Source organism: Panthera uncia (assembly GCF_023721935.1).
Source record: "Panthera uncia isolate 11264 chromosome B2 unlocalized genomic scaffold, Puncia_PCG_1.0 HiC_scaffold_24, whole genome shotgun sequence".
In the NCBI taxonomy this organism is placed as follows: domain Eukaryota; kingdom Metazoa; phylum Chordata; class Mammalia; order Carnivora; family Felidae; genus Panthera; species Panthera uncia.
In genome coordinates this window covers 92,099,779-92,110,739 of record NW_026057580.1, presented here as the reverse complement: position 1 = coordinate 92,110,739, position 10,961 = coordinate 92,099,779, and the positions used below count along the sequence as shown (strand labels likewise).

The 10,961-nt window shown below is 42.5% G+C and overlaps 1 protein-coding gene across 3 annotated transcripts in view; it reads left to right on the top strand.

Annotated features, from left to right (window-relative positions):
- Positions 1–7,639: 7,639 nt before the first annotated feature.
- Positions 7,640–10,961, top strand: part of IL20RA (interleukin 20 receptor subunit alpha) — a 36,095-nt gene continuing 32,773 nt past the window's right edge. Inside the window, exon 1 of one of the 3 annotated variants that reach the window (XM_049654434.1) lies at positions 7,640–7,874. In XM_049654434.1, the coding sequence (XP_049510391.1) occupies positions 7,751–7,874 (124 nt within the window). In that variant the 5' untranslated portion in view covers positions 7,640–7,750. The remainder of the gene's footprint in view (positions 7,875–10,961) is intronic. The other 2 variants (XM_049654433.1, XM_049654432.1) reach the window with 2 other exon arrangements.

Below are 10,961 nucleotides of genomic sequence, written 5' to 3'. Positions count from 1 at the left end.
AAGTCCATAAATAAAAACAAAAAAAAGTTTATTTTTTTTAATGTGGTATTCGTCTCAAAATAAACAAATAGACCAATGAGAAGAATAGAGATCCAGAAATAGACGCATACACATATGGTCAACAGATTTCCAAAAAAAAAAAGTGACCAAAGCAATTTCACGTGGACTGAAAATCTTTTCAACAAATAGAACAGAAATAAAGGACAGCTGCCTGAGATAAAGAATTAATCTCAGGGCGCCTGGGTGGCGCAGTCACTTGGGCGTCCGACTTCAGCCAGGTCACGATCTCGCGGTCTGTGTGTTCGAGCCCCGCGTCAGGCTCTGGGCTGATGGCTCAGAGCCTGGAGCCTGTTTCCGATTCTGTGTCTCCCTCTCTCTCTGCCCCTCCCCCGTTCATGCTCTGTCTCTCTCTGTCCCAAAAATAAATAAACGTTGAAAAAAAAATTTTTTTTTTAAAAATTAAAAAAAAAAGAATTAATCTCTACTTTTTCCTGATACAATCCATAAAAACTAACTTACAGTGTATTGTGGATTTAATTGTAAAAGGTAAAACTACAGAATTTCTAGAAAACATTTTCAACTTTGGAATACACAAAGATTTCTGAAGATGAGACACCAAAACACAACCATAAAGGAAAAGATTGAAAAAATAGCCTTTCTCAAAATTACAAATTTTGCTCTTGCAGACATGATTGTAAAAACTAAAAGGCAAGCCACGAACTGGGAGAAAATATTTGCAACATACATATCTGATATCCACAATACATAAAGGACTCTTACAGCCCAATAACAAGCAATAACCCAAAGGCCCATCAACAGAAGAATGGACAAATCAAATGTGGTAAATTCATATAACGGAATGTCAGGGAAACAGTGATCCATGAATATTTTCAACTTCTGGACAGTCTGTCTTCTTAAGCAAAGGAAAAAGGCACACCATAGAATGTCTCCTCTTCCTTGACTCATCTGCTCCTTACAATTGCAAGGGGGTTAGACCTGCAGCCATATGTTCTCATTCAGAAGATGATAAGACTTACCTCCTCCAGAGCCAAATGTTTGCGGTCCAAGGTAGGGACTTTCCCCTTTGCCTTCCTGAAAGAATCCATTTACTCTCCAAAGTATTTGTTAACCTTAGAGACAAAGAGTTTCTCTCCCTCTCTCAGAAAGACAGGACAGCAGCTAAGCAGTGTGTCGTCAATCTAAGCTTCCAGATTATAATAATATTGGGTTTCCTCTCCTGTAGTGCATGCACAGAACCCACCTAGCTCTCACCACGTCTCCCCAGAAGAGAGAGAGAGGAATGGAGCGAGGGAAGAGACACAGTTATTGCTGTAGGTAATACTAATAACTCTGATCTCTGCCCTGGAAACCTGGTATTTGCTTTTGGCATAAAAATGAACAGACATTAACAACTTATCACGGAACACTCCTAGCAATTAAAAACAAAACAAAACAAAACAAAACAAAACAAAACTACTCATACATGGGACAACATGAATGAATCTCAAAGACATTATGTTGAACAAAAAAAGCCAGACACAGAAGAATACATACTGTATGGTTCTCCTAATAACAAGGTCAAGAACAGTCAAAACTAATCAGATGGTAATGAGAGTCAAAACAGTGAGTTCCTGTTGGGAGGTATATGAGAAGCAGCAGGAGGGAATCTTCTGGAGTGCTGAAAATACTCTAGATTTTGATCTCTGGTTAGTAACATGGTTGTGCATGTATGAAAAGTAAAGATTAGTGTGCTTTAAGCACCTTATTTTATGTGTGTTATGATTTTAATTTTTAAAAAAAACTTTAAAAAACAAACCCTCATCCAGTTGTGGGAATTAACAAGTGATTCTAAAATTTCCATGGAAATACAAAGGGCAAAAAATAGGCAAGGTACTCAAATAAGAACAAAGTAGAGGGACTGAAAGGGAAAAAAATAAAATAATTAAAGTAGTGTAGGATTTGGCAAAATAATAGACAAAGAGACCAACTGAACAGAGTCTATAAACAGATGCATTAATGAATGACATTTAGTTTATGAAGAAGATGATGCTTTAGGGAAAGGATGATTTTTCAGTAAATGGTGCTGGGACAGTCAGACTCATATAAAAAATAAAATTTGAACCCCTAGTTTAAATCATATATAAAAATCAATTCGAGGCAGATCATAATTTTACATGTGAAAAATAAAACAATAAAGCTTTCAGAAAAGAACTCAGAAGAATATCTTCATGATCTTAGGGCAGAATAACATTTTTTAAACAGGACACAAAAAACAATGACCATAAGAGAAATCATTGGTAAATTATACCATATTACATTTAAGGACTTTTATTACTCTATTGAGAGAGTAAAAAAGCAAACCACAATAAGGGGAGAAATATTTATATAATATATAACTGCCAAAGGCTTAATATTCAGAATATGTAACAAATGTCTCCAAAAAAAAAAAAATAACATAAAAGAGATGATATAAAAAAATAGGTAAGAAACAGGAGCAGATCCTTGACACAGAGTATATCCAAAATGGCTAATAAACTTATGAAAAAGTTCTCAATGTCATTTGCTGCTGATGGCAGTGTAAATTGTTATAACCACTTTGGAAAACAGGCTTGGCATTATTTACTTAAGCAGAAATTATGTCTGTCTTATGATTTGGTAATTACACTTCTGGGTATGTACCTGCCAGAAATATGTACACGTAGGCAAGAGACACAAATAAGAATGTTCCAGAAAAAAAAATGTTCCAAGAAGCACTATTGCCAATAGCTGCAAACTGGAAACAATTTAAATGTCATCAAAATAAAATGCATAAATAAATTATAGTATAGTTACATAATGGATAACTTTATAGTGTTGCACTAAAGCTACAGGCAGTAACAGATAATTCTCAGCATAATGTTGAGTAAGAGAAGCCAGATACAATGGAATGCACACTGAATTATTTTGGGGAGAAGAGAAGGGGTAAGAGGACAGCCCATGTAGAGTTACCATTGTTCTATTTCTTGACTTGGGTGATGCTTACCAACGTATTCCCTTAGTGATAACTCATTGAACTGTAACATCTATCTTGGTGCATTTTTCTGTATGTGTATTATACTTAACAACTACAAAAAATCTTAATGCGTGGACCACTTCTCAAAAATTTTTTTGAAAGAATTGGAGGAAGATCTGATGAGATAGGATTCCATAAGATTTTAACTATTTGATATTATTTAGATTTGAGCAGACAGCATAATGTAAACATTGTCAGGGGTCCCAAATATCCACAGAGAACAGCAGAGTAGACTAAAAGGATTTCAGAAATCTCCTTAGTCCTGGATGCTTACTGTCTCCCCCGGACTCTCTCCTTTCCTCCTTTCCCCCCAAAATGGCCTGCCCTCTAACCTTCAGGTTTACTTTTGGATTCTTAGTACGTTCTGGACCTGCCCCTGGCCATACTTGAGTGTTCAAAAAACGGGCATCTGTTTCCATTCACAACGTAGTTTACAATATGGAAATCATACCAATGCTGCATTTTCCATAAATTAGTAAGTATACATCTTCGTATGTGTGTTATTTTGCAGTTCACCTGGTAAATGTATTTGCTTTATTTTCTTAAGTGCAGAGGCATATAAGGAAGTCATTACAAACACAGACTTTGAAATTAGATTAACCAGGCTTCAGATCCCAGTTCTGTCATTTATTAAGTGAACAACCTGTCCAAGCATGTTTCCTCATTTTGTGATTCAGGGTAATGTGACTAACTCATAGCATTGTTGTAAGGTGGTAAGTGTAAAATTCTTAGCATACTACCTAGCTCAAGGTAAGAATTCAATAACTTCACCTAATGGTGCTGATAGAGCTGATGATGTATCATCCCTGGAAACTATTTAGGAGTTCAACTGGAATAGAAAAAGCTTGTATTTTTGTTTGTGGTATTAGCACTAGGGTTGAGGGTGCAGGGTATTGATTTATAGCTGTGCTGATCAGAAAGCCTAAAATCCCGTACATCAGGCTCCACAAAATTAAGATCTCGGTAGGTGGTAAATCATGGCAAGAAGGATTGTCATCTAGATATTTCTCCAGAGAAGACACACAGGTGGCCAACAGACACATGAAGAGATGCTCAACATCATGCAACAGCAGAGAAATGCAAATCAAAACTACAGTGAGCTATCACCTCACACTGCCAGAGAGGCTAAAATCAAAAACACAGGAAGCAACAAGTGTTGGCGAGGACGTGGAGTAAAAGGAACCCTTGTGCACTGTTGGTGGGAATGCAAACTGGTGCAGCCACCGTGGAAGACAGTATGGAGCTTCCTCAAAAAAGTTAAAAATAGAACTACCCTACGATCCAGTAATCACACTACTGGGTATTTGTCCCCAAAATACAAAAACACTAATTCAAAGGGATACAAGCAGGGGCACCTGGGTGAGTCAGTCGATTAAGCGTCCGACTTCGGCTCAGGTCATGATCTCATGGTTCATGAGTTCAAGCCCCACATCAGGCTCTGTTCTGACAGCGCAGAGCCTGGAGCCTGCTTCTGATTCTGTGTGTCCCTCTCTCTCTGCCCCTCTCCTGCTTACGCTCTGTCTCTGTTTCTCTCGTGTGCTCTCTCTCTCAAAAATAAACATTAAAAAAATTGAATTAAAAAAAGTATACATGGGCCTCTATGTTTATTAGCATTATTTACAATAGCCAAATTATGGAAGCAGTCCAAGTGTCCACTGATAGATTAATGGATGAAAAAAATGTGGCATACACACACACACACACACACACACACACACACACACACTGGAATATTATTCAGCCATAAAAAAAAGAATGAAATCTTGCCATTTGCAACAACATGAATGGATCTAGAGGGTATAATGCTAAGCAAAATAAGTCAGTCAAAGACAAATGACATATGATTTCACCCATATGTGTAATTTAAGAAACAAGACAAATGAGTAAAGGAGAAAAGAAAGAGACAAACCAAGAAACAGACTCTTAACTATAGAGAACAAACTGATGGTTGCCAAAGGGGAGGTGGGGGGGGGGGGGGGGGGGGGGGGTGGGGATTAAAAGCACACCTACCATGATGAGCACTGAGTAATGCAATGAATTGTTGAATTACTATATTGTACACCTGAAACTAATATAACACTATATTAACTATACTGGGATTAAAATAAAAAACTTAATAAAAGAAATAAAGCACCAAAGGGAAAAAAAAAACCAGAAAGGTTGTAATCTTCATGCGTAGAAGAAAATACCAGTTTGGATGTGTTGAGTCATTTCAAAAATCATCTGAAGGATGTACTAGGATTTATTTTGACTGGGAAGATTTCGACTGGGAGGGTACTGGACGGTCTCTTCCTGATTTTCACAGGGTGGGTAAGAGGGTAAGAATTTGAAGGTACAAAGGAAACTCCCTAAGTTGAGTTCCAGGTCATGGGTAAAAACAAAAGGAGTCATGACTACACTCTTTAATTTAATGCATGGGAAACATCGACTGAACACTCAGCGATTTTTTAGGTCACACTCATCATACAAAAACCACAGGCATCAACTGAGTGGTGAATTTGATAACAGGTAGGAAGCCAGTGAGATTCTGACATGCTGCTAAGTGCAAAGGGGAACCTGAGAAGGGCCAGAGGGAAGGCAGATGTACAGAAGGCTGTTGGTTCACAAACAAAGAGTAGCCCACTTATGAGGGGGAAGGACCCCTACCCATTTCCACTTCCTAGTGGAGAAACAATGAAGTGTTACTGCTCAAGATAAGAAGGGAAGGGCTAGTACCTTTCTGCATTAGCCCCTTTAGGGCCACAAATGATTCATATTTGAACAGAAATGCATACAAGTCCTAAACCTTAGATACCAAAAATCATTTGGCCCAAAATACTTTTGTGGCAAATATATGTCACATTAACTCACAAGACTTAAAATAAGGATGAAGCTATACTAATATAATTTGTGGATAATAAGAACAACAGCAACTCACAACAATGCTGATGATGTCCTTACATGGAGTCCTTCCTAAAGTGTTCAGTCCTTCCTAAATCTTACTGAATCAGTAAGACCCAAGCCAGGAGATTAGAAACCATACCAGTTATTTTAACAGAAAAAAAAAACAAAAAAAAAAACAAAAAAACAAAAAACAAATGTGCTCTGTAGAATTGATGAAACAGATATTGGAGAACTGAAAATGTAAAAGGGGGGATTCTCAGACTGAGGCAGTGAAAGTAACTACAAAAGCAACTTCAGCACCCAGGGCAGAAAGAACAAAGGGAAGATGTGGGGGTTACATCCTGGAAAAGGAACCCCGGAAACTGGAGCTGTGGCTTCTGAGAATGGGCACCATCAGCCCATTGCTGGAATCTCTGTGGGGGCAGAACGAGGCTGATTCTGGGAGTGTGGAACCAGAAGCTCCTGCTGGGGTGAAGGGACATGGTGGGGCAGTGTGGACAAGAACAGCCAATAGGAAGCCCGGCCCCTTGGCTCCTCCCCTGGCTGCCAAGCATGCCTCCAGCGCCCTCTATTGGTGGAGCCTAAAGGACCTGGCTGACAAACGTTTATGTGGAGTCCCAGCTTCTGCACCACATGGCCGAAGTCCCAGCCAAAGGGACGATGTGACCTGGATTTTGTTAGCCTCTGTTTCCAAGTCTTTCGGGGAGAAGGAAGTAACATATTTAGAGAACTCTGAAAATCCTGGCCGACCTCTCACTTCCTCCCAGCAAAAAGACTTCTTTCTTTTCAATTACTTTAGATTCTTTTGTCTAGGATGGAGGTAGTTGATCTAAATTTAGGGATCTAATTTGGTACATCTGGGTACATCTCCCAGCCTTTACAACTTCCTCTTAAGGACCAGAGCTGAGACTGGCTCTCAGGTTTTCTTTATACTACTTCAACTATTTTAACGCATTCTTTTTTTTTTTTTTTTAATGTTTTATTTATTTATTTTCCAAGAGCGAGAGCAGGGGAAGGGTGGGGGTCGGGGTGCGGGTGCAGAGAGAGAATCCCAAGCAGGCCCCGCACTGTCAGCAGACTCCGCAGGGTGTTCCATGTCACCAACCCTGAGATCAGGACCTGAGTGAAACTCCAGATTGTGAGGCTTAACGGACTGAGCCATCCCCGGCGCCCCTGCACACGTTTCTTAATTTCAACCCCCCACCATCCCGTTATGAAGAGCCTGGAACCTAGAACCCGGCCTGTGTGGACATCTGCAGGCCACTGCTGACAAGCCTGGAGACTTCATTCAAGCAGATACGTCGTCCTTCCCTTTCCTCTTCTGTACAATGGGACAGTACCTAGTTGCGGGTGGTGGGGAATGCGTGAAATCAAATACAGTGCATGGCAGAGTGCCTGGCGGGATGTTGAGAGATGAACGTCCATCTCATTCTTCCGGTACTGAACTCCGACAGTTCACATTCAGAGGAGGGATGGTCAGGCCCGAACAGCAGAACCCCTCTTCCCTGCGCCGCCCTCTCTCTCCTCCCCGGAGTGAGGTCCTCCCTGCACCAGTGCCCTCGCTGGTTGGGGCCCTGGATGCTCGGTCAGGCTCTCGGCGCTGCGTGCCTGGGGACTGGAGATCGCGCTGGCGGCTGGGCTGGGGCGGGACGCGGGTGGGGCGCGGCCGCGGCACCGCCTCCCTGGGCGCCGGGCCACCGTGAGCGCCGCGCGCAGCCCGAGCGGTGGGTGCCGGGCGCCGACGGAGGCCGCGGCTCGAGGGGGCCGCGGGAGGCTGCGGGACGCCCGCGGGGATGTGACCCAGCTCCGCCGCCCATGTGGGCCCGCCGACCCCCGGCGAGGGCGGCGGCCAGAGGGGTCCAGGCGCCCGGGCGCGCGGCCCTGAGGCTGCTGCTGCCGCCGCTGCTGCTGTTCGCGGCCGCGCCGTCGGGATGCGCAGGTAGGTCGGTGGCGGCGGGGCCAGCCCCTTGCGGGACCCGGACGTTCCCGGGCCGGTTCCGTAGACGGCGCAGCGCCGACCGGCTCGTCCGCCGGCCGGGTGTCGCGCTGGCTCGGCCTGGGGGTCTGCGCCGCGAGCCCCCGGAGAAACTCGCCGCAGCCCGCCGCGCGCCTGCTTCTGAGTCAAGTTTGCAGGACCGAGCGTTTCACACTTTCCATTGCGCGGGTGGCAGGGAGGCGGAGGAAGTGTGACAGTGGTGGCTCTGAGTGGAACCCACAGCTCGGAGCCTGCACTGGGCGCCAGTGACCCCGCGCAGCGCCCTCGCCCGCACGGACCTGCCGCCCTTTAACAGGGGCCAACCCCGGGGCCGGCGGTGACCACGGCGCTTTATACCGGACTCCCCGGAAGGGTCTGATCGGAAAGAACAGGGTCTAGAAAGCGGCAGTGTTTCTAAAATAAGATCACTTCTCCTAAGCACGTCATTTTTTTTCCCGCTTTGTGGTTAGGACCTTGTACAGGTAAGTGCTCTTTGATGTTTCGGAAATCACAAAACTTCTATGGTTGACATAAGGTAACTGAAATGTGTTTTGCTGTGTTTTTAAGTTTAAATTCTACCAAGTGGGATCCAGTAAGCCAGGATGATTCATTAACCTGATTTCTTTCTTTCTTCTGCTTTTCTGATATATAAGAAAAAGATGTTTTTTTAAAGCAAGATATGTGGGATTTTTTTTTTTTTTTTGATTAAAACCAGCAAAGCTTCCCAGAATACTGTACTTTGTAGACGTGGTTCAGGCTTTTAACTTTTACTGTTAACCCAGAGCTGAACAACAGTGAATGCAGAAAGTTGTCCGTGAAAAGTGCAGTGTTCTTAGTAGTCAAAGAAAAAGTTATGTGCAATACAGTTATTATGGAAGCAACCCAAGTGTCCATGGTAGATGAATGGATAAAGGTGTGATGCACACATACATACACCACACATGGGAATATTACTCAGACATTAAAAAGAATAGGATCTAGGGGCTCCTGGGTGGGTCAGCAGGTTAAGCGTTGGACTTCAGCTCAGGTCCTAATCTTGTGGGTCACGAGTTCAAGTCCCTCATTGGGCTCTGTGCTGACAGCTCAGAGCCTGGAGCCTGCTTCTGATTCTGTGTCTCCCTCTCTCTCTGCCCCTCACCCACTTTTGCTCTCTCTCACTCTCTCTCATGCTCTCTCTCTCTCACACACACACACACTCAAAAAAAATGAAGAATTTTATTTATTTATTTTATTTCTCAAAAATAAATAAAAACATAGAAAATTTTAAAAAATAGGATCTTGCCCTTTGCAACAACATGAGTGGACCTAGAGAGTATTACACTAAGTGAAAGAAGTCAGGCAGAGAAAGACACATACCGTAGGATTTAACTATGTGTGGAATCTAAAAAATAAAACAAATGAGGAAACAAACGAAAAGCAGAAACAGACTCATAAATAGTGAGACCAAACTGATGGTTGCCAGAGGGAGGGGGGCTGGGAAATGGGCAAAATGGGTGAAGGGGAGGGGGAGATACAGTCTTCCAGTTATGGAATGAATACATCACAGGGATAAAAGGTACCACACAGGGAATAGAGTCAGTGGTATTATAATAACACTGTAGAGTGATAGCGGCTATACATGTGAGCATAACATAACTATAGACTTGTGGGGTCACTATGTCTACACCTGCAACTAATGTAACATTGTGTGTCAACTGCGCTTCAGTAAACATGCAAGAAGTTCAATACAGTTCCAAAACGTAATATTTTTCAACAACAGATTTTATACCCCCAAGCGTTTCTCGTCTAAATCCTAAATTTATCAAAAATTATGGTTATTTTTTAAAATTATGGTTAGTTTATTTTGTGTTTATAAATTTATTTATAATATATTATCATATGATTTTGTATTGTATCATTTTCTAGTTATTTCCTACATAGGCTCAACGGGATGAGACTGCTCCTGACTTACGCCAATATTGAGGCTCAAACTAACAGATAGGAATTTGTTTGTTTCTGTAATCAAAGACGGACATAAAGTGTGCTCCATAATTGGGTTGGGGACTTACAACAGAAGGCAGTAATATTCTCGGCTTGACAAAGCCCAGATGAAACTCTTCTCTGATCCACGAGACCCAGGTGCTATTTTCTTCTGGGTCCTCAGGTACCCTAAGGACCGCTGGAAAAAGCAGGTTAGAAGCTCCTTAGATACTATACCTACCTCTTAATAGCAAGTGACCTCTATCCTGATGGATCAATCACAATATCCACCAAACAATGTGAGCTTTCTAAGGGTTGGATGACATTGCCACTCTTGGGCAGGTGAATACTTTAAGTTTTTGAACTTTTTAGCACAAAAATTCATTCACCCAACTCAGGCTTTGGGTCAGACTGTATAATCCCAAACACTCAGAGTGAGAGAAAAAAACATCAACACTCTGGGAAAATAGTTATATTTAATTTCAGGTAAGCTTTTAATGGAATTCAGAACATCTGTGATGCAAGCGTGACACATGCTCAGTTTCACTCTCTAAACTCTCCAGGGACAGAAGTTTCACCAGGAAGTTTATTCCTGTACGTTTCAAACTCTGCCCTGGCAGCCATTCCCATACTTATTCTTTAGTGAACATAAAGAACTGTAGTCAGCATTATATAAAAAGCATTCAAAGCCAGTAAGAGAGAGCAGGAGAAAATAACTTCCCAAGGTCCCGTATCCCTTCTCCTCAAGCCCTTCGGGGGCATCCATTGCTGTAGAATGATTTGGGGTTTTGTTTTTTTTTTTTAATTTTTTAATGTTTATTTATTTTTGAGATAGTGGGTGAGCAGGGGAGAGGCCAAGAGAGAGAGACACAGAATCCAAAGCAAGCTCCAGGCTCCAAGCTGTCAACACAGAGCCTGACACGGGGCTCAAACCCATGAACCCGGAGATCATGACCTGAGCCACAGTTGGATGCTTAACCAACTGAGCCACCCAGGTGCCCTGATTGCTGTAGAATAATTCTGACCTCCCCCACAATGTTTTTTGTGGACCACTCCTCCCAGATTCTCAGCCTTACCTCACACCGCTTACTT